Source organism: Pholis gunnellus (assembly GCF_910591455.1).
Source record: "Pholis gunnellus genome assembly, chromosome: 7".
In the NCBI taxonomy this organism is placed as follows: domain Eukaryota; kingdom Metazoa; phylum Chordata; class Actinopteri; order Perciformes; family Pholidae; genus Pholis; species Pholis gunnellus.
The window spans coordinates 11,161,625-11,186,008 of NC_136533.1; the positions used below are offsets into that span (position 1 = coordinate 11,161,625).

Here is a 24,384-nt window from a genome sequence, read left to right on the forward strand (position 1 = left end):
TTATCCTGGAGAGATGATGGTATAAAGGAAAAACCCTTAATCTACAGTTTTTCTGTGTTAATCAAAGGCTAGAGATGTTTTCCTGTTTCCGTCCTTTCATAGCCATCTATCCATCCACTGCTGCTGCTCTTGGTACCTAATTGAGCATTACGCAGTGTTGTGGTTTTCAAACTTCTATTTTTCAGATATTTGAATATTTCACAGGAGCCAGTGCTAATTTAGTAGACTATTAAACACACTGCTATACCACATTTTTATATAAATATCAGATGGACTTTTGTGGAAGTGAAAATTATATATTTCTGGTCTTTTAGGGCTTCTGTTTTAGTTTTTTTTTAGATCATTTCAATTTAACTATAACTTAACTTAACTTAACTTTCCTCATACAATAAAACATGTCAGTCTGTTGGCATTACTCGTGGTCAGGCTGGTAGAAACTCTTCCAAAGATTTATGGCCTCATGATGAGCATTTGCTTAATGTGAGATCATTAAAAAGCAATTAGCCTTTCGTTTGTGTGTGTTTCTGTATTGTTGGGATTCATTTGGTAGGTGGATAGGCACAATGATTGTCCGTCTTTAAACTAAATCATGTTTGTATTTACAGTGAGGGACGAATCCATACTGTGACATGTTAGACACATAAAATCGGTCGTTTGACTAAAGAACTGACGAGTGCTGTTTGCTTACACTCCACAGACAGAAATGATCAAAGGCGTACAAACATTTTCATTCACACACCTCTCTTTTTAAATGTTTTTAATGCTCTTTGACTCCAATTTTATTCCTTTTATAACTTACTCCAAAGGTACAACCGAAGGTCATTCAGCTAATGAAATTGATGGATGGAAGACATTATTTACACCCTTACACTTCAAAATGTTTTGAATGACTGGTCTGCTCGTAGACGTCCACTGCAAAACATGTGGCATGGAGGCCTGTAAACCTATAGTAATAAGTGATAAAAAGTACCCGTCCTCTATAGGATAATGCTAGTTAAATTTGTATTTTAGATTTGTTCTCTTTGTAAATTTAAATTTTTTTATTTCTGGAAATAACTTCTTCTTTTTTTTCGGACAGCCTTTTAGCCTACTTGATTACATTATTGTTGATCAGTTACAGCTAAAAAAACAACAACAATAATACAACATCTTCAAAACAAATCCATGATTTGTTTCATTTTTTCACTTTCACAGCATTTAGAGCAGTGTGGTGGTGTCTAACCAGATATTAAAGGCCCTGAGAGTGATGGGCCTGGAGGCTTAGGTGCGTTCACACCTTAGGCTCTGGCCGTCGCCATCTTGGCAGTGAAGACACAGCCCAAAGTGGTAAAAGAGGTAGATAGTCTGTCTAGCTGAGACGGGCCCATGTCACTCAGCAGAGCATACAGCAAGCGACCTAGTACGACACCCACCTCACTCACCCAAAGCGGCCACACTCTCAATTATGCCTAACATTAAGCCTTAATATAATTTAAACGGGTGACTTGTAAAATAGAACCACTCTGTACAGTAAAGCAGTTAAAATGTCACTAACAGGAAAATTAGTGGTAGAGACCAAAACTGTTTTTTGCACCACATTGTAAACACTTTTTGCTGTAAGGTTGGGCATTTTAACATGGGGGTCTATAGGTCCTGCTTTTGGAGCCATGCCTTTACTGGCCATTTGAGGACCTGCAGTTTTTGGCACCTCCACATTGGCTCCATTTCTGCCCTGGAAGTTAAATCTTGGAGCGAACAAAAGCAATCAATGTAAGCAAAAAAATGGCACAAAAATATGTGTTTGCAACATGCTGAGCAGACTGGTATAGTCACCTGTGAATTGAATTATGCTGTAGAAGTAGAAGTGTAGAAGTGGCTCCCTGTAGCGTATAGGATCCACTTTAAAATTCTCTGCTGCATCTGTGGCTGAACTACTTCGCCATTATTCACCCGCCCACGCTCTCAGGTCAAACATGTTAAATGATCTGTCTGTCCCACGCACTCGCCTTAAGACCCGTGGTGACCGAGCTTTTGAGGCAGTAGCACCAAGGTTGTGGAATGCTCTGCCTGCACCCCTACGGTTTGCTGTTTCTGTGAACTCATTCAAAACTCAGCTCAAGACACACCTGTTTAGACTGGCGTCTGTATAAAATTAATGTCCTAGTCCTGCTTTTAAGCCATGTTTTAATTTTGTACTTTCTGTTTTTTGTGCATTCTTAAATGTAAATTATTGGCCCTTATATGGTCACTTTGTGTTTTATATGTTTGTAATTCTGCTCTTGTTAAGCACTTTGTGACTAATGTCTTTGAAAAGCGCTTTATAAATAAATATGACTTACTTACTTACTTACTTAAGTAATTCAAGAAATTTCCTGTGGACGTTTTAAAACATTTATTACTGAGAAAACACCATTTAAGTACAATATAACTGCCACACATGTAAGCTAACCGCTGTTCTCTATGAAGGATTAAAGTGCCATGTTTCAAGCCTCAAGATGTTTTGAGCATTAAGTACTGAAAAGACTAAAGGTAAAGACAGTCATGCAGTACTCCTATTGGAAGAAGACATCTTCGCTGCAGTTTTGTTTTGTTTTCGGTTGCTTCCTTTATCACATTTTCTCTGTTTGTGAAGTTTTATGTATAATTTTCATGTTTTCAATGTTTATTCACAAAAAACAACACTGCACGCTGGTGATTTTATCCAGGCTGTGAGAGTGACCTACAGTTCAGAGGGATCATTGAAATTTAAAATCATAAAGAAACAAAATGATCAACATTTAACTCATTCCTGTTTGTTATTTGTGCAAATGTGTCAGAAACATGCGAACATTAATGTTTTCCTGCGGTGTGATGTTGAATGTGATGTGCAGTGTGCTACTCTGAGCTTGACAGCTGCAGGCTGCTGCTGTCTCTATAGTGTGAAAAGCTGCAATGGTACTAATATTTGTACTGCTTTTATTACCTGCTATTTTCAGTACAGCAGCCTGGCACGTACATAGATAATTCATGTCATGTTAATGTTAAAACAGACTGGTTTAAAAAATCTCTTTCAAGCTTGTTCGCCCTGATAGCAAGTCCTAGATTCACCTCTGACTGTCTCCGCCTCCTCTGTTTGGAGAGAAACCAACTTGTGTCACATTAAAGTCTCCGTGTACAGTAATGTTTACATTAAATCCAGATCCGTTCATGGGCTGAGTTGAATTTGTTTCATCTCTGCTGTTGGATAAGTCAAACTATATGACATGGAGGTGCACTAATTAGTAACATGCGCAAATTTAACAGACGCAACTTTCTCTAGTTTAGAACCTAATTTATGACAATTTATGCAAATTAAGACAGTCATAATTATTAGATAACCATTACCTGAGGCACAACAATATCCCTTCACACTGCAGCCTCGCATAAACAGTACAGGTGAAAGAGCTGTCATGTTACCACTATAAACCACCACAGGCTGTGAGATTGCCATGTCGTCAAGTTGCTTTATTATGTAGCCTAAGCTGTAGGCTTCTTTAATGTTGCAGTGGATCGAGGTTGGGCATATTTTATATAAATACTGTTTGGTAGTTCTATCTATGACCATGCATCTTATTATATTTACTGATGTGTTTTATTTGTATCGTCTCAATCTTAAAGGTAACTAATAACTATAGCGTTGAAGTAAATGTAATGTTGTTAAAGTGCAATCTTTAGGTCAAATATGTAGAAGTATAAAGTAGCATAAAATGGAAATAATAAAGTACAAGTAGCTGAAAACAGCACTTGAGTAAATGCACTTCAGTACTTCTTGTGCTCTAAGAAGCCAAATTACACACTCCGCTGCATCAACACCACAGCAAACATTCATGAAATACTTCCTTGATGATTCTTTCACTTTCTCATGATGCTGATGGGGGTGCCCCTATTGGCATTATGTGAACGTACATCAGTCTCCACTCTGTGACCTCACCCCTTCACATCGACTGCTGTTGCCCCACGGCACATTCTACTTCATCCTAATTACGATTAATAATTGAAAATAGGAAATCAATGTGTGCAAATTAAGTGTGCTAACAGTGGGTTTTATCGGGTTGACATTGTTTTTGAGCGGCTACGTCGTTGCCCGTGACCGAGCCACAGTTCTGTGTTATGACCGGGATGCAGCACAATCGTGACTTTATTTATACTCCAGTCACTGTGTACCGCGTGTACTGTAGATAGACGTCCACCTCTGCTCTGATTGCTTTTTTTGTTGTTGTCCTGTGGCAAGAGAGCAAAGGCTTTGTTTTTTCAGACAGGGTGAAGGGTAAATTATTAATTGGAACGAGCAATGGGCTGTGTATCAATTTGCTGATCCAGAAGCATTCATGAGCCGTGTCAGGTTCTGTTGAACAAGTGACTGGTTTACTGCACTGAGGCAACAGCGTCTCTCACAACATGCTTGCGCTACCGCTGAACACAGCCAGTTTTATTAGAACGAGAAGGCTGCTTTAAGTTGCATCAGACTCTTAAGTGCTGGTTTTGAATAAAGCGTGAGGTCGCTTGGCCTTGTCTGTCTCGGTCAACCACCGGCCCTGTGAACCCTGTTCGTGCTGTGCTGCAGAGGAACTGGCTGGCAACCTGCACAGCTCTTATTGATCCGGGTTCACATCCTGAATAGAGCTTGGACAAATGATCAGATCCTCCTCGGGATAAACAACCAGGCTGGACCTTGTAATCAGTAATGTATAGTCTTAAAAGAATTAAGTTATTCAATCATTAGTTTGTGGTTCCGAATAGGCAACAGTCAGATCTTGTTACTTCTTATCGAACTGCAAAGTAGTATCGGGAGGGAGCAGATGGTGCATTATGGTCTCAACGGTCTGAGCTGCAAACTCTGTTAAAGAGAGTCTCCGAGTTGAGGGTTTGGTCCCGTGTTGCTCTTTGCCCCTAGGGGAATGTGAACACACAGGGGCTCAGCTAAGATGAATTAGGGCAGGACAAACGACACGCCCAACAGCAGAAGCCGCAGCAAGCTATTATTCCAATTCAGCAGAACTGCCCCCATGACTATTGGCAGTTTCTTCTGTATATTTAGAAATTCATTTGTCAAGCTCACAGGGATGCATCTGAACTGTTTACTTCTCGTGTCTGGGTTTTCTGAGGACTAATAAATAACTGTGTAATAGGTGTCAGCAGAACATGGAGGGGACAGTGGGGCCTGTCTTGGAGCGTATTGGCAGATTTTACAGTTTAAATTTAACAAAGCTGAGAGACATTTATCACTCAGTGCAAATCTACCACTTTACACAACAATCATCACTTTCCCTCAAGACCCTGGTACCAGTCCTGTCGTCTTTTCGCTCTATTAGTCTGCGTCATTGAGTAGGGGAGCTGTGATGAATAGCTGAATGTTGAGTCAGGCTTTTATTGAATAACTCCTATTAAAAATGACTCATATTGACTCAAGAACAGAATATTACACATTCTTGTGTCAGCTAAATTATAGGCAGAATTGTTTAATTGTTCCTTTAACATTTTTAAATAGTGACTTGCCCATATTAATTCTGGTCATGAAGTATGATTTGAAAATTCAGATCTGTCGAGGGGGAAAAAAGAACAGGAACAAAGCTCGGTGGTACGAAGCGTGAATCCGACAATATGAAACCCAGAGGTGCACGTCTCTCATGAGGTAGAATGCAGGAGATTCACAATGAGTCACACCGCTTTGCCTTGCCACAAGCTCTGCTAATGAGTAAGCGAGGAGTAACGCTGCTCTCAGGAGCCAGAGCATTTTGCCTCCTAATGTCTTGTATGAGTTGAGTTATTCCCCAAGTGTCAACAGTGTGTGTTAATAATAGTGATGTGACAGTGAGTGACTCAGGCAGTGAGGAGTGAAGTCGGGCCGTGTGCCAAATATTCCAATAACAACAATGTAGTTTTCCTTGTTAAAGTTGGCAAAGCAGCAAGCGACTGTCTGCACCCACCACCTTAAGTGGCCAACCTTTATACCGGTCTAGTTTTGATTCACATTGAAGTTTGCTTTTGACTTGCGTCCAGCTGAATAAATGAAGTCTAAAACTCTGGTGGCTTTTGAATGGGGACATATATTCTGTATTTAAAGAGCTTGAATCAGGCCCTCATTTTGAACTTATAGCTTTGAGAGGCTTTCTGTGGCACAGGCTCCCCCTCGTAGAGAGAACCGGGACAAACATTTTGCAGGAAGAGGCCAAGTTCATGAGAACTTCTGGATGCAGTCAGCTGCAGAAAGCTGTTTGGTTTTAATCCTGTTGCAGGCAGCCCCTGATCATGCAGACTCAGAGCACACTTCAAAGCGCAGCACCAGCACGATGGCTCTCTCAGCCCATTCTTTGGACATCACCTTCAGAAGTTTACTATCTGCCGCTACCCTTCATCGTGATCTGTTTTGTTCCAGTCAAGGGGATTATACCCAGCACCTTGGGATTGGACCTTTCCCTGCGCGTGAGGTTATCCACATTCCAACTGTTATGCATTGTGAGCTCTGAGAGTCGGGTCTGACTGTCCTCTGCTTAGGTTCACTGACCCAGGCTAGGCTGGTTAATGGGAAGCCTCTCTAGTTTCAGACTTGTGTGGGATTCACTGCCTACACACCGCAACCCACAGGGGGTCCTCATCACCTCACACAATTTAGCCGTACTCTAGAAGCTGAAGCCTTCATGCTACTTTTTTCTGATGTTTCTCTCTGTCTTTGCCCGCAGCTCATCATGAACTATGACTCCTTAATCACAGTTAAATGCTGTCAGAGCTGGGAAGTGAGAGACTACTGGGTAAAGTTTGAGAACCTCTGTGTAGGAGAAAGACAGCGAGATAATGGGCTTTGCTCCCAATGTGCTGAGGCCTCTAACTGCAAGCTAAAGAAGGTTTAAAACTTCAAATGGTAACATTTGTTGAGCTCCTAAGCGCCAGAAAAGTCTGCAAATTAAGCGCTGGATAGATTTAGGTTTATTTCAGTTTTGCTCCGCCGCTCTGGGTATTTTTTACTGACATGATATTTTGAGTTGTACATGTAGGAGTATAAAACGCACTCTTTATTAATGTGGTCAAGCTTTGGAGCTGAAACCAGATGTGATGATACCCTCAGTTATTTAGGCACTGCCTGTTTTTGTACTGTGCTGAGGGAGCACTGTTGAGCTGAGGGAGCTCTGATGAGTGTTTATAGATTGCTAAAACAAGTTGCAGCTAAACTGCTCATCCATTACCCCGGCCGCCCGCATACACCTCAGATTTAATGTGTAAGGGTCGTTTGCGTGGCAGCAGCTCAACCTTCAGGGAGCTCATTCATGCCAGACTGGAGGCCAGGAGCAGATTAGATCAAATCGATGTGAGCTCTGTAATGTGGCCCCTAGTCTCTCCGACCGCAGAAGTAATACTGCACTAGCCCAGAGTTTCAGGACCCCCTTCAGGGCAGACCTGTCTGTTTCAGGGAAAAGCTGATCATCTTCCTGCTGTGTACCTGGAAAAACAACCTTCAGTGCCGACCATGTAACAGGGTTCATTAAGCTCTCTGTCTGGCTGATCACAGCTCTGGCAAAGCGAGCATACAAAGAGGGGGAGTATAGTGTCTTTACATTCTGCGATGATGTGAGAATCAATAGTGGAATATTCACCGTCCTGGCTGCTGCGCTGGCCTGGATCTCAAGCTGGGCTTTTATGTGAGGCAATACAGCTGCTGCTGGAGAGGCATGAGGCCATACCAATCACTTAAATCACCACTAGATCCTCAAAAGAACAATTACCCTGGTGAGAGTGAAGACTGCCTACTACCCCAGCTCTGTGCCGATTGGTCTTCACATAAAAGCAGCTTGTTCATTTAACCCTTGAAGATTTGCTATTTGTTAGCAGTTTATGGGGCTTATTGAGTTTTTTCTAAACAGAGACATTCCTTGATGAATGTGGGAATTGCTTGTCTTACACCATTCCCTTAGGCACCACTTAGTAATGTAGCTATTTACATTAGCCCATGCAAAGCACCGAGGTTGTATAACTCAACCAATTTTCTTGAGTGCCGGTATTACATTACAGCTGGGAAGACTAATTTTCCTCTTCATTGTTACTGAGGAATGACACGTCTAGGGATTTTGTATTTGCAGTCGACACAGAGTACGAACATGGTGTTTTCCCATCAAATTGAAGCTTTCTGCACTATTACTACAAGAAGTAAAACAATTATTACAGTTTACATTACAGTATATTTTGCAAAGTTTGAAAAGTGAGCATTTGTTACCAGAGCAACAGCCTCCTGAACTTTAAGCTTTTTTCTTTCACGGCTCATTTTGACAGCTGATTGCTGAAGTTGCAACTGAAAAAGGTGTTAAAAGACATACAAGTAACAAACTGTTCCATTTAAGAATCCCTCGTTCCTCGTTCTTAATCTTTGGCTCTTCCCTCTCAGACTCAGAGGTGTGAACAGCTTGCACATTTGCTTCCCTTTTTGCAGAATAATTTCAGGCTGTTGTTAATGCCTTTCACTATGACACTTGTGGCATGTCAACATCACATATACTCTATACTCTATATCAGAGTCACAGGCCTTCACCAATTTCTGAGTGACAGAACTATATATTTTGCACCTGTTTGATAATTTCACTTTACTTGTTGGTAATGCAGAGTTTTAAGGGAAGTACCATTTGAGTTAAATTACATTAAGCCTGTATTCATATTTTTGATTTTACCACCAAATCTAATGCCTCAATGTATAAAATCAACAAGGCTTCTTGTTGTGCTGAAATCAATGAAAGTTCACTCAACTCTACAAAGCGTTTTTGCCTCTCTAACATATTTTTATCATATGCTTGAGTCTGGGTGAAAATGATTAGTAGATAAATGTATTAATGAAATAATTCTCGTAATTAATTGTTTAAATACATTTTTATGCAGTGATGCCAAAAATGTGCTGCTTCTAGCCTTTTAAATGTGAAAACTTTAACCGTAAACGAAATATCTTTGGATTTGGAATTTGTCACTATTTTAAGACATTATATTTACAAAATGATTAATAAATGAATCAAGAAAATAATGCGCAAAATAAAAGTGACAATAAAAACAAAAGTTGCAGCCCTACTCATCAATAACTAGACAGCTATTTAAAGCACGCAAGCTAAACCCATTATATGCTAATTACGAGCCCTGAATGATAAAGTTAGCTACGGTTTGCTGGTTAATACAGGAGAGAATCTAAATGAGCTGTCTAAAATCCAAAAGAGGTCCACCTGGATGATGAGGAGAGCGGTTAATGTTCAGTTAGATTTTTTTAGTTTTGGACAGGAATTTTGGTTTTATAATTGTCGAAGCTTCGCACATACCAGATGAGTGTGTAGGTGTGAAACAGAAGCTCAGTTGTCACACACACACACACACACACACACACACACACACACACACACACACACACACACACACACACACACACACACAGTGTCATTTTGATTCCCGGCTCAGGACATTTCTCCGTGGAGTTCAAATGTTCTTCCTGTGTTTGTGCGCCCATTTCTCTGAATGTGTGCGTGCGTGACTCTGTGATGGATAGCAGCCTGTTCCGCTGCTGTTTGCTCAGGGCATGCCTGGATACACTCCTGCAGCCATATGACCCTGAGCAGGAATGAAGACAGTGAATACATTTAAAAGATATGGCTGGTGATATTCTATATCTTTTTATTACTGTGAAAAAATCCCTTGAAAAGACAAAAAACAACAATTTGTACATCCTTCTTTTAATACTTTTTTGAATTTTGTACCTTGTCTGTGTCTCTCAGCCCCAAGCCCGTTTATTATGACTGAGGATGTAAATAGGGTCATGAATATATGCTTTCTTATGAGCTGAATATGAATGTCAGGAATATCAAGCTTATGGAGCACTGTCTGAAAGTTTTCCCAATATTAGGTAATTCATTGAGGGCAGAGAAACATCCATTATGAACTTTTACATGTACTTCATTAGAAATGTTTATGAAATTATTGAATTTCTTTGATAATTTCAGATGTTCTCAAAGGTAAATGCTGGTGCTTGTACCTCTTTTGCTTTGTTACTCTGCTCTGTCTGATGCCACTTCTCTCTGTGCCTGCAGGCTGTGAGAGTGACTACTGGGGACCTCATTGCAGTAATCGGTGCCAGTGCCAAAATGGGGCTAAGTGTAACCCCATCACAGGTGCCTGTGTCTGCACTGATGGGTATCAGGGATGGCGGTGTGAGGAGCCCTGTGAGTACGGCTACTATGGCAAGGCATGCCAACTACCCTGCCAGTGTCTCAATGGTGCCACCTGCAACCACGAGACAGGAGAGTGCATCTGTGCGCCGGGATACTCGGGGGCTTTGTGAGTACCAGCAACATATTTATTCCATTGCAACTTTCTCTTTGGTGTCCCTGAAAATATGTTGGTGTGCCGTTTGTTGTTTGTCTGAGTTTTCTTTGTTGATACAAAGAACTACAGGCAAACACAAGTACTGTGTCTGAGACATTTGACTCTTGAATTGTGTGGGAACAGCTGCGGAGAGCGCTGCCCCTCCGGTAGTCACGGGCCTCAGTGTGAGCAGCGCTGCCCCTGTCAGAATGGAGGAACGTGCCACCACATCACTGGAGATTGTTCCTGCCCCATCGGGTGGACGGTAAGTCAGACGAGCAGAGGTGCGAAGGCAATTAGGAAGAAAGGCCTGAGAGAATAAAAGGGTTGGATATCGTTTGTGTGTAAAAAATCGTTTATATATCTAATGTAGTTTTTACACCAGAGACTGACATGCTGAGAACATAGACCTTAGGATCAATATGCTGTGTTCAATTATAAATGAGAACACGGGATTCTCTACTCCCTGCAAGAGACAAAGAAGTGGAGTGCCTGGTGGGGATGTTGTGCAGGCTTTCTCAAACCTCAGTTAGTTCACATAGTAATGTCAAGTGAACATGGCCACCAGCAGTCAACAATATAAAGTATTTCTTCAGGGACGTCCCAGTGGCCTAGGGTTTTATTGCAATGTTCCCGGTTGGATTCCAGCTGGAGATTTTTTTTTGTATCCAATTTTGCTGTAAAGACTTCCTCCTCATTGATGTGCATCACAGCCCACAATCAGAGATTTTAAAGGGACCAAAAACATGATATAAAATGTATGATAAAACCTCTGGGTCATCACATTTATATTGTCTCATGCTGTATATCGTAATATTGCCCAACCTTACTTTTAAATCAATTACTTGCCGATATAGCAACGATAACTGTCTAAACCAAAAATATTCACGTGCTGGTGTACATGTATTTTCTACCATGGTATGGAAGTCACTTTGGACTTAAATGAACTCTGCATTAATTTGAACTTTCTGGAGATAGTGTGTGAAAATAGTTTTAGAAGAAGAACTGTGTTGTTCTTGGATATAAGTTACATGCCAGGATCCGAGATGAAAACATAAACAACATGCCTAAATGTTCAAACATCAGTAAAACAAAAGTGTAAGAGTTTTGTCCTCCAACAGGTTCAGTCCTGTCGAAGTAGTGAGCAATGTATCTCACATGGTTCTTTGCTGGTTGTTTTTCAAAGGGTTCAGTTTGTGCCCAGCCGTGCCCTCTTGGCAAGTACGGCATCAACTGCAGCAAGGACTGTTCCTGTCGTAATGGTGGAGTGTGCGACCACGTCACGGGGCAGTGCCAGTGCGCAGCTGGCTTTAGTGGACGCAGGTACACAGCTGACACCTCTGGCAAACAGACTGCTGAATTATTATGCACGCAAGCCGTTTGTGAAGTACTCTCTGCAAACTTTTGTCCTCTTACTTTGAAAATAGGTCAGACAATGGCATGATTTATTGATATTAGTATTTAATGCAAATGATGGTTTCATGCTGACGGTTTTACACATTAAATAGTCACTCATTGACCTATTCTCTTTGTTGACGTCCAGATGAGGCACAAACCTGGCTGTTCTTTAAAAAGAGAATGAGAATGCTCGAGTACTCTGAAGCTCAAGAGAAATAAGCGTTTATAAATGCCCATTAGTCCATTTGAAGGTGGATTGGAAGCTTTTAATATGGGTGTTTATGTTTAATTAATCTTATACTTCATGCTGGCCAGCAAGGTTTCATGTCTTCAGCCATCATCCTTCTCCACTCCCAGCCTGCCCATTGATCTCACCATGGGCTACATGCTGTTGGGATTCTGCTCATTAATTATAAGTAATGGGCTTATATTAAGGTCTCATTGAAATCCACAGATCTTTTTTGTTCCCCATGCCTGCCAGAGCAGCCCAGAGCAGCCTGGGTTTATTAGTTCAGCTAAAGCAATTGTCTGCTGGATGGAAAGACTTCCTTGACAAGACCTTTCCTTTCCTTTTATTATTTTGCAAAATTGCCCTCATTCATTTTGTCAGTGGCAGGTGAATTAACCTGCCAGGAATAATCTGAGATTGTGATAGCCCCACCTTCTCCTGTCTAGTTTAATAATACCATTGTCCCCTGATAAAACTAAAGCCGGAGTAATTTAAACATGAAACATAACTTGCCCATTTTGTAATGTAATTGAGCTATTTGTAATAGCTTTGTTAGACTCTTGAGATTGATACTCAACCAAGATTGTATAGTAAAATCAGTATATTTAAGTGATGATAAAATCAATTTTCTGATCTACTTCAGTTCTTCATGTGGAGAATCTCATCAACTCTGGTTGATGAGATTCGTAAGTCTTGTCCAGCTATTGCAGAACAGTCCTGACTGCTGCTGACCGCAGGAGGCGGATTTTAAGGCTTGATGTCAGTCTTTGGATTCATGGAAATGTTTTCAAATTAAATGTTCATTATTTAGATTATAAAATATAAGAAACTATTTATATTATATATATATATTTTATATTACAGTAGTAGCTGAAATGTTTTATTCCTAAATAAATTTGCCACTATTTTCAAATGCTCACTCAAACAATTAATTGTACAAAACAATTGCATTTAAGTGCTCACAGTTACAATTATTGCTATTGGTCCTAAGAACTTTCCTTTCAAAATAGACACAATTTGTAGAAGTAATAGAACAATAATAATGAAACACTGAGAATTTCAGCTGGCACAATATATACATTTATACATTTCAGTCATAATAGTTAATACTATATAAGAAGTCGATTGTGCAGCAGTAACAGCAGTGGTTGTATAATGAAAGGGAAAATAACACAATTACTAAAATTTAATACAATTATTAGTTCTATTTTCTTAGGCCAGCAACTATTGCTTATTCTCACTGATGAATAATCCGTCAATTATTTTATTGATTAAGTGTAAAGAATGTCCAAGAATAGTGAAAAATGCCTGTCACAGTGTCACAGAGACCAAGGCGATGTCAGACTAAACAAATTACTTATTTTGCCAGACCAACGGTTTAAAATCTAAAGATCCTCAGAGTATGATGATGTTATTGTTGTTGATTCATTTTCTGTAGGACCAATAATTGATTGACTACTTGTCTCAGCTCTAATGTTTTCAATGTGCCATGTGTACAGAGGTGTTTCAACCTTTTTAACATTTTAATTACATGTTACTCTGTGATAAAAGTATGCACCTTTTAGAGCACCAATTTAAAAGACTATTTCTCTCCTCCAGGTGCCAGGACGACTGTCCTGTCGGCACCTTTGGTCCGCAATGTAACCAGAGGTGCGAGTGTCAGAATGGAGCCAAGTGTCACCATATCAATGGAGCCTGTCTGTGTGAAACAGGATTTAAAGGCCCTAATTGCCAGGAGAGATTCTGTCCTCCAGGCCTCTACGGCCTCATCTGCGACAAGTACTGCCCCTGTAATACCACCAACACGGTGAGGTAAGTGAGACATCAGTGCGAGGCCGCACACATCTTCACTCTGACCAAGCCCTGAAGCGAAGCCCCCTGTAGCTCCTTATGAATAAAGACTTCTCCAACTCAATTTTGCTCCATCTTAGCTTTAAGCCAGCGCTCATTCTGAAGTCTGGACACCTCTTAGCCATGTCATCCAGTTAGCTTTTAATCGCGACCTTTGCTTCATTCATAATTTCTCAGCAGCATTCATAGTTAATGCAATGTTAATGCTCTGATTTTGAATGGAGTCGGGCACCGACCGTAGAAGTCATTACAGAGAAAAGAGAAAAGGGACGCCTCATCTATCTGAAACAGGCACGTAGACTCGTAGACGGATAAATTGCTGTTGCCGCAGACTTCACACTTTGACCCTGCTCATGAAGGAAGTGGTGATACTCTCTGAGCTGAAACTTTTTCTCATTCTTCTTGTTGTTTTCCCATCTATCTTTCTCATTATGTTGTAGCTGCCACCCGCTTTCTGGTGAATGCACCTGCTCTGTGGGATGGACAGGGCTTTACTGTAATGAGACCTGCCCTCCTGGATACTATGGAGAGGGATGCATGCTGCCTTGTAGCTGCACCAACGGAGCTGACTGCCATCCTGTCAAAGGCACTTGTATATGTGCCCCTGGGTACATGGTGAGCATCATATATCCTTACTGTACTTAGGCAAGTGGCCACTATCGTGGTAATCTTGTATTGTTATTTTAGACGTTATCTAAGGGTTTTCATGTTAATTTCACCTTTACTTGGTCTCATTAACTCTAAATCTGCTCCTGAGAACAATTCTACACAAACTACCACAAAGACAATATTCACTGAAGGAAGAAGAGCTAAGAAAGGAGAAAATAGAAAAACCTAGAATGTGTTAAACACATTGAAATAACTGACTGACACAGTCAACAAATTACTTTGTGTTGAAAGTGATTTAACATGTTGCCACCTTGCTCTCTGTGTTAATTGTATCACTGCTCTAATAACAAAGTGACAGCTTGTAATTATGTTGTTGGTTACATTCATGTTTTTCTAAAACTGCCATAGGTTAATTGTTATTGTAACCTTGCTCCTTATAGTCTTTGTCATACTTGTGACAATCTGTAGTTTCATCGAATAATGTTGATAAAAGGAGTTCCGTGTAAGGGTATCAGTATTGTGAATATAGCTCTTATTTAGTGAAGGTTATTGCTTTGATTTATATTTCATGTTATTTGTGGTCGTAGTAAAATGTTTGCGTCATGTGGTCGTAATGTTCTGGAAGCTGTCCCGGTATTACTTTAGAGGCTTTTTGTACACAAGCAGGCAGAAGTAAGGTGATACATTTTATTATTCCCTTAGTATGGATGTCCTCAAGAAATTCCTTGCTAAATGATTAATTCTCTGGTCCGGCCCTTTGCAGACATTAATAATGAGTCGTGCGTATTTTACAAATACGGTTGATACACCTTAACTTGTGGCAGCAGACGGACAAGTAAAGAGCAAACGAAGATCTTTATTCCTAGACCCATTGGGAGAAAATCGAGTCTTTGACCTACATAGGTTTCCATTTTAGCAGTTTTTGTGCAGCCATATTGTCCCTTTTTACAACTGTCAAATTAGTTGGGTAACTTCAATCAGTTTTCCCATTGTATGTCTTGTCTTGTAATCTGAAGTTACAGAGCAACAGAGACCGAGAGGGTACATTTCTGCCAACATTACATTTCAGTGGAAATTGCCTGTGTCTTACAGCGGGCCACTGTGGTGAATTGAGCTACCGAGCGGGGCCGCAGACTGTGTCTTAATTTGCTCCACCTGTTCTCTTTGGCGGCTGCTGGGAAGTGCTGCCAGATCCATTAAACAGACCTAGAGGGCAAGAGCTGGATAGAAAAGGAGGCAGTCAGATGGGAACAGAACAGACACACCTCTTATGGAGGATTGTTGTGCATGTGTGTTGTGGAGGGAGGGAGGGAAAGAGGGGGCGAGGACATGTGGTAGTATTTTTATTCAATCGCTGCTACAGCTTTTTTAGGAAAGTAAGAGCTTTGATTTTGGCTCCTGTTAAGTGTGTAACAATAGAAATAGAACGGACATTGAACGTTTTTTGTGGTCATTTGAATAGTACAAAAAAAAGTGGCGATTATTGTTAGTTGCTAGTGTTGTCGAAGCTCGTCGGGAAGACATCAGACGCAACTCTGGGGAGTGAGATAGCTTCTCCTTTTACGGAGAGGGAGTGCGTGAGGCCACCAGCCTGCTGTTCGGCTCAATTTCTTTAATTAACCAGTGTTCAGCACAGCAAAATTGGCAAGATAGCTAACTAGACAACTGCCCATCAGTTAGCTTGCTGATCCCACCATGATTTAATATTACACTGGCTACAGAAAATGAGCTGAACAAAGCTGTCTCACATATGGAGATCGCAATATGCTGTCCTAAACTGTTACGAGAGTTTGTTGATGAAGTATTAAGTTGTACGATTTTACTCATTTACTCTTACAACTCCACTGCTCGTTTTAATCATTAGTGCAAAACCTCACCCCTGTGAGGCTTGCCTCTTGCCAGAAGTCGGTTTAGTTTATATCGTAGTTAGCACACAACAATAGTCGCAATGGCAACGGTATATATAAAACCGGCCACCGCTCAGAATATCCTGCTACATTGATTTGAACGAAAGGGTCCATTCTAGGGCCGTCCTCCACCAGAAAAAGATTCAATTTTATTGACTAATTGATTAGTAAAACTGAGTTTCTCTACAAAGAATCACATAAAATCAAAATTGTACACTATATTTCTATGTGTGTAACTTTTTATCACATGTATTGTACATGATCATTATCACACAGTGGGGCTTTTAAGATGTGGTTGATGATGGTGTTAAGGCTGTGATTGCTGGTGAAGTCGCTTCCTCGGGGGACAGCTGATAGGACTAAGCCTCTCTGCTGCATCTTTGTTCTGGAGTCCCATCAGGGGGCAAACCAAGCAAAGTATTGGAGCAGACTGAGCTTCTGCACGCTTGATTTAGCTCTCGTAATTGGACATGCGCTTTTTGACTGGGACAAAGTGATTACATGTTACCTATTCAGGCATTTTCACTTGCAATCTGCAGCATGTACTCACAGTAACATTTCTTCTCAATGTACAATTTCTACGGATTCTGTTGACACTGTTGAATCTGAAATATGAATGCATTATAAATGGATTCGAGTCTGCCTTTGTAGGTGGTGAAAACAAATCCTTTTTCTATCTCTCAGGGCTTTTCCGCCTCATCAAAAGGTTCAGAGGTTCATTTTCTGTCTTGCTGCATGAATTTTAAACTGCAGTCACTCATCCAGCAGTTAGATGGACTGTTAAGGAGTGAGACTGATTGGTAATTAGTGGTGCCATTTGCATCTAGTCTCAATGGGTACCAGGCTGATCAATGTTGTGTCAGCGAGAGGCTTTCTGGAAAAAAATTCTCTCCAATTACATTAAGATACTAATAGGTATGAATTTAGTACCTTGGCCAAGGACGACCTGGCTGTCTCTCAGCAGCGCAGGTCTGGTTGCAGCCTTCATTGGCTGTGTAGTTATGTAAGGTCCTGCTGCTCTCATGCGATGGACTGACAGCCCGTGTATTAATAATGATTCTCCACATACAGACTTCTATCCTTCGCGGCTCAGAAGGAATATGAATCATTCGACTAATGAGAGAGCTGCCTTTCCTCTCTTGTGAGCAGACCAACCACTGGTCGCTGCGCCACGAGGGTGAAACCAAGTGGAATCGGACGCAGCCAAGGATGCAGCAAAATCCATGTGGTCATTTGTGGCTGCATGACGTTTTATCCATGAGTCCAGCCACCAGTAAATTGCCTGTGCTCTGAAGACAGGCTGAACCCCTCCAGCCCCCACTGGCTGGTCGAACTTCTCTCCGCACTTAACAACTGTAACTGAACTGCTATTGTTAGCAGTCTTGAAGCTGTCATTTTCAGCAGAACAAAGGTTATTGCAACCGATTGATAAAAATTTCATTCACAGACGGGCGCTTTTATGTGGTGTACCGGGAGGAGAGATGTTTTAAGATGCGTGTTCTGCCCCTGGCGTCCACTGGCACATCTCCTCCTGCCTCCTGTTTAAACTGAGTTCAAAATCATAATGAGAGCGGTGAGCAGCCAGCAGTCCCCCAGTGCTCTGGTGAGCGAAGCAAGAGCCACTCAGGACTCCTCTGGGCCACTAATTGGAACTCTAAATCATTGTGTCACCTGTCACTCAAGGCAGCGTGTGCAAAGGAGGGTGTGGGAATCCATAGACTGGCTGTGATCTCCAGCTTAGGGAGGGACAAGACTAGTCGAGGTGGGCTGTGCTCAGCCTTCAAAGCAGAGAAATCCTAATGACAGCAGGCTGCAGAGGACAGAGGAGTACACCATGTCCTTTGCCAGCTAGTTCACTCTAATGCAATGGTAAGGGACCTAAAGGCTGCGCCAGCATGGCTGCCCATCTCCAGTTGGTGTGCTTATCAATAGTAGATTGTGAGTCGGTTGCAGTCACTGGCATCCTGCCGTAACCCTGTCCACCCAGTTCACCATCGAGTTCATTTGTTGTTCAATCATATTGTCATTCTTAGTACTGTTAACAACCACTGTTGGCCTGAGGCAGGTGTAGACGTATGTGCTTTCTCCAATACACATGGTGTCGCCAGCTGCTTCAGCACAGGACGCTTTACAATATTCTTCTCTCATCCTAACCCTTTTTGTGCCTGCGCCTCAACCAACCACTACAAGTCACTCATAAGGGGACAAGGACAAGATCCTCAAACAGTCAGTTGTGTCCATCCAGTTGTGTGTGGATGTAGGGACAACATGGAGGATTTAACTCTGGCCTTGAGCCCTGCATCACTTCACCCCTGGAATTGAGTTTAGAACAGTAATGATTGTATTAAAGCTAGTCGGACAGAGTTGCAGATTTGGTTGTAGCTTGGTTGGAGACGGGACGAGTCTCAATTCTCATGGCTTTGGAGTCCTGCCAGGTTCTCCTCTAATGAAAGTGGAGACCCCCCCCCCCAATGAGACCAACCTAAAGGGAAAGAGAGAAGGAGAGTGAAGTGTAGATGTGGGGTGGAGTGTGGTTGAAGAAAAGCGAAGCGGGGCTGAGAGTAGGTGCTGTCAGAATATATAGAGTGCATAATTGGAAGCTGGGAGGCGATAGCTCTGGGGGGGTCCTCCCTCTTGAACTTCAGTTACGATCATAAATCCATTGAGTTTTGCAGTTGCCTTGCTCCTCATACTGTGCACAGGCCCAGTATGACTTTAAATAAACAGTTCAGTAAGCATTGGAGAAGTGCAATGAACCTTACCTGCCTTTCTGTCTGCATCTATTCAGACTATACATATTATTCCTATTTTTGGTCTGCCAGAATCAGCATTTATTGCCATGCTGATTCTTTGTCTCATGACTTTGCATTATTTCTACATCAGGGTGAGGACTGTGCTACAGTGTGTCCTCCTGGTCTCTACGGACCAAGCTGCATGTCCACCTGCTCCTGCCATAATCACGCGTCCTGCTCTCCAGTCGACGGCTCCTGTATCTGCAGGGAAGGTACAGTATACGGTTGACTCATGTTTAAAGGTTCAAAGCAACTCCTGAGCTTTATAAGATATGCTGCACATGCTGCACTGTATACACGGATACATCTTACAAGCATGGACACATACAGACTTTACTAAGTAGGTTGTTTTCGTAGTCATTTATTCCCTGCTTGCTCTGTTCAGTTTTCGTTTTAATGAATAAAATATCATACAAGCAATTCTTAATGAATGTATTGTTTAGGAAACATTTGGTGCCAATCCCTCATGTTGAGCTATTTCATTATAGAAGTTAAAACGTTGAGGTGCTACAGGGAAAATCATGGGATCATCCTGTCTGTCTTTGTCCACAAAAAATGTCATCATAATCCATCATGTAGTTGTTGAGATGTTTCAGTGTTGACCAAAATGTAGGAATTGTCCAAAACACATTGCCATCTCTAGAGCAATGCTTGGCAACAAATATTTTTTTTACATAACAGAATTATTTTTTTCTCTTTCATATCCCTTGAATGATCTCCTTAAACCAGTTACTCCAATTTATCTTGAAGGTTCGAACCCCAAGTTACTGTATTGTACCGTGATTTTGGTTGTTTAGTTCAAAATAGTCTTTTTTTACTTTAGTTAGTTTAAAATGGTAACTGAAATACAATGTGGCTGTATCCACAATACTTGGTTTAAATATGGCTCTGCTCTCTCTCTAACCCCAGGCTGGCAGGGTATGGACTGCTCCATCCTCTGTTCCAGCGGTACGTGGGGTCTGGGCTGTAATCAGACATGCTTATGCGCCAATGGAGCTGCATGTGACCCTATGGATGGCACCTGTACATGTTCACCTGGGTGGAGGGGAGAGCACTGTGACGAGTCCTGTCCTGTAAGTCTGTCTTTTAACTGAGCGGCAAAGAATCCTGCGGGTCTTGAACTTGGACTGTCTCATTGTCCCACTGTGTGGAGTTTACAGCGAGTGTTTATCGTTGTCAGGACGGCACCTATGGGCTGGAGTGTCGTGAGCGCTGTGACTGTAGCCATGCTGATGGTTGTGATCCAGTGAGTGGCTACTGTCGGTGCTACCCCGGCTGGACAGGTCAGTATTGCTGTTAGAAAAAAACTATTCAGAGTCGGGACAGACGTAACCTCTGAGATCCAAACTGTATATCCTCCTCATCAAATCAAAGACATGAGATCCTAGTCAGACATACTTATTTACCAAAAGAGCGGGGGCACTCATGATTTCTGTTTTACAGTATGTTTACAGAATGTCTCAGCAGTGTTTTTTTAATTAAATGTTCAATTTGTTTTGCCACTGAGCCGGCAGGGTATGAGAATGAGAAATGTTAAGAATTGAGCTCTAAATTAATTCTCTTAGCTAACACACTGGATGCTGGTATGCAATCATGCTTATGTTGCATCCCTTATTGGTTATAGACAACGTCTGAAGTGACTCACTGGGTAAATATTTGTAGAGCGAATCAAATTATTGGCCTAGAATGCTCTCATGAGTTTTAAACATGGCCTCCGATATTTTCTATTTTTGGCTCTGTTAATTATTTAAAGTTCCAGGTTGTTGTGCAATCTGACTGAACCAACTGCCACATGGAGGATTTCTTAGTTGTCATAGGCTCTTTGTTTGATTTCTTGTCATTTCATACATTTGTTTACAAGGAAAGAGGTAGAGGTATGAATGTCACAGCAAGGGTGAGGATCATTATGCTTAAAAATGAAGCCTCGCATCTGAATGTCAAATACTGGGAGCTAGCCGAGGACCTGGTTTCTGAGCCTGGGTGGAGAGGTGCAGTCAGGGAGGGAATAGATTCAGCAGGAAAGGTCAAGCCTGTGAGCTCTCAGCAGCCCACTCCATTCAGCCTCCTGAGCTTAGGGCATTTATTCTGGGAAACAATGTGGGTTTTATTATCTGCAAGAACGGAGCTGGCAAAACAGGCCTCTCATGCTCTGAATCCTGCACAAGTTGGGACCATCTGTCAGCCTTAATTGAGTCACCGGGGTGCAGGGCTGCGGGCAGCGTGCAGCCCATTGGGCCGGACAAACACCCTTACATACGCATGTGAATTGTAGAGGCTTGACAATGGGCTCTCTGAAGGAACGAGCACCTAGAGAGAGGAAGATGTCGGTTTCGTCACAGAACTGAGTCAGGAAAGGAATAAAATGGCTATTTAAAGAAAGGCTGGAGCTATCTTTTTTTTCTGTAAACACTGACATATCACTGAGCATGCTAGCCTCAGAGTGGTTACGGCATCCTACTTTGCTGTCAACTTGCTCTTTGTTTTATTGTGCGGGTTTTTTTGTGAACTGTCAAGACTCTAGGAGTGTGTCCAGTAAGTCGTCTGTGACCCACATAGTTGTTGCTGAACTGTCGTAAGCCTGACATCAGCCTATACAAAGATGTAAGAGAGCGCTGTGATTGGACACTTGATGCACAGGCTTCATGCTAGTCCATGTTAAATAGGACTTCACCTTTTATTTGTGAAGAGATTCCATGTCATAGAGCAGTCAATATGAGTGCGTGTTTACATGCACTGAGAGAGAGAGACTTAAAGAGGGAGAGAGAGGTTTGCTTTTCTCTGCTCACTCTCTACAAATTGGATAGTGGGACCTCTGGCACTTCTCAGCGCAAAGCCTCCTTTGAAGACGCTTCAGTTCTGGCTTCAGTCTTTCTTCTTCTCCCTTGCTAGGCATCCAAAGCCCCTCTGTTTGTCACCATTAGACTGAAAAGTGTGATGCTCTGTCCGCATTCATTTTTTGACAGTAAAGGCAGTCAGTTTTTTTTCTCCCTGGCCTAGCAGAACCTCAAACACACTTGCACACAAGCCCTTGCCCTCCTTTTGATGTCCATGGCCGGGCCTCAGACTAAATCACGGCTACCATGCCCCCTCCTCATCAGCACTAACATTTCCTCTCCATTACTCCTCCGTCTCAGCCCTAAGGCGCCCTGGTTACTGTATAACATCAGTCCCCAGAGTTTAGCCCAGGTTTAATTCAAAGGTACTGCACTAATGCTGCTTTAATGGCCATACCATTCTCAGATATTCTCTCTCAAAGAAAATTTCAAATGAGGCTTCGAACTAAGGGCTGGTGCTTGAAAAGTTGCAGAGTTTGTGCGTGTGCGTGAATATCTGACTCTATGTGTGCATATGTGCCTGAGTGTTTGTAGCAATATATTTTATTTTATGAGCCTGCGTGTATGTACAGTACATGTGATTTACCCTTTTTTGAAGGCATGGCTATGACTGAGAGAAAACAGGCTGCCTCGACGGATGTGCTAATGCATTCGTATGCACGGGGAGAGCACTGTATGGAGGCAGTGTTTCGCGTTTGTTGGTTTGGAGCTGCGCCAAACACACAGTGACACTTCCAGACTGTGCTCTTGTAGCCCGAGTACATCCCTTCGGCTCTGTACGCTACAGGCTGGGCCTCTCTGGAGACCCAACCCTGTTAATCAACACAGTGCACTGGCAGGGAGCCCCAGTCAGATCAAAAATAAAATGCATTTGGAAAGGAGAAACAGAGTCTGAAAGATGAACTAAAAAAAAAAATCACACTTCAAACAGCAGCTTCTTCATTCAGGACTGAAATCAAGCGAGGATCCATGCTGAGTGAATAGCCCTCAACAGATTCACTGTGATCAGGCATTGTGAATGCTGTTCTTTGATGTGTTTTTACAGATGGCAGGCTCTTAAGAATATTTCAGCCTACCACTCTTAGCCTTCTTAGTGTGCATTCGCTGAATATTTGTGTAATGTTCCCGCAGGAATCCACTGTGATAACGTGTGCCCACAAGGCTTCTGGGGACCCAACTGTTCAGTCAGCTGTTCCTGTCAGAACGGAGGATCCTGCTCTCCGGAGGACGGTACATGTGTGTGTGCACCTGGCTACAGGGGGACATCCTGCAAAAGAAGTGAGCCTCTTTCTCTTTTTTTCCCCAAGCAACCTCTCTTTATCCAAGCCTTTTAAGTAATAATGGCACGAGCTTTAGGACGCCGCCATAACAAACTCCATCCCCGTATTGACCTTGCTTTGATTCTTTGCAGAATTCTTGAAGGGTGAGCCTGCTGAGGAGGAGCACTTAGTTGTCGGTCATAACTGCTTGAGTGTAAACCCTTCATCACTGCTATCACTTAATCACAGTGTCTTTACCCCTACAGCAACACACACACACACACATACACTCCTCACCCCGCTGCCCTGTCCTCAACAACCAATGCACAGTGGGAGACTCACAGTCCTCGTCCAAGGCTCATCAGAGGGCGTGCTCACTGGGAGTGCTAGCTCTGGTTTCTGAATGGGGTCTGTCTGGGGCCGCTCTCAAGTGATGAGCTCACTGATTAAGGGTGATATTCACAGTCACAAACCTGTAAACTTAAATTTGAGTGGAATGTAAAACAATTTCTCACTCTCGCTCTCTTTCTCTTTCTCTTTCTCTTTCTCTGTGTATGTGTGAGCGAGGGAGAGGAAGTTATTACTCCTCCGAATTCAATGTTTACACAGATAATGTTCTCATCAGGTGAAAACCTCCTAACTGCAGTTTTGCTGTTTTTTCTGTTGAAACTTTAATTGGAGGATTACATGCTTCACCAGATGATAAAGGCGTATCAAACCTGGTGCTTTAAATCAAATCAAAACCCAAGGGGTAAAGTTAACATTGAATGGTTGTAAAACAGAAAACCAAGGCTGTGTTTGTCTACTCTTAAAAGGTTTATCATTGTAAAAGGACCTGACTGTCTTCTGAGAATGGTGATGGAGTATGAATCTAAGCAAATCACCAGCTATGAAAATAGAAACATAACATGAATTTTTAACGTTCTCCCTGAACTGAAATGAAAATATGTTTTTTTTATATAAATTGCAGTCTCTTGTCATGGTTGCTCAGTTAATGCTCTTTGTTTAAAATGTTAGTATAATTACCTTTATACCCCATTTTTAATATATCTTAATGGTCCACATTCTTTCAATAAAATCTGCATTAACACACAGTTGTGAGTGTTTATAGATGATCAAAACGTAACATAAAACAGACTTTCCCCATTCTCTTAACTACTTTACTACTCCATTTCTGTCAGCGGATGA

At 41.9% G+C, this 24,384-nt stretch overlaps 1 protein-coding gene across 1 annotated transcript in view; it reads left to right on the plus strand.

The window, feature by feature from the left end:
• The window catches only part of megf11 (multiple EGF-like-domains 11), a gene marked incomplete at both ends in the record, with an annotated part of 49,190 nt that overhangs the window by 16,505 nt on the left and 8,301 nt on the right, over positions 1–24,384 (plus strand). The window contains 9 exons of the mRNA XM_079163635.1: positions 10,044–10,290; positions 10,462–10,582; positions 11,504–11,640; positions 13,544–13,756; positions 14,236–14,410; positions 19,195–19,315; positions 20,013–20,176; positions 20,284–20,386; positions 23,069–23,215. Of these exons, the coding sequence (XP_079019761.1) occupies positions 10,044–10,290; positions 10,462–10,582; positions 11,504–11,640; positions 13,544–13,756; positions 14,236–14,410; positions 19,195–19,315; positions 20,013–20,176; positions 20,284–20,386; positions 23,069–23,215 (1,428 nt within the window). The remainder of the gene's footprint in view (positions 1–10,043; positions 10,291–10,461; positions 10,583–11,503; positions 11,641–13,543; positions 13,757–14,235; positions 14,411–19,194; positions 19,316–20,012; positions 20,177–20,283; positions 20,387–23,068; positions 23,216–24,384) is intronic.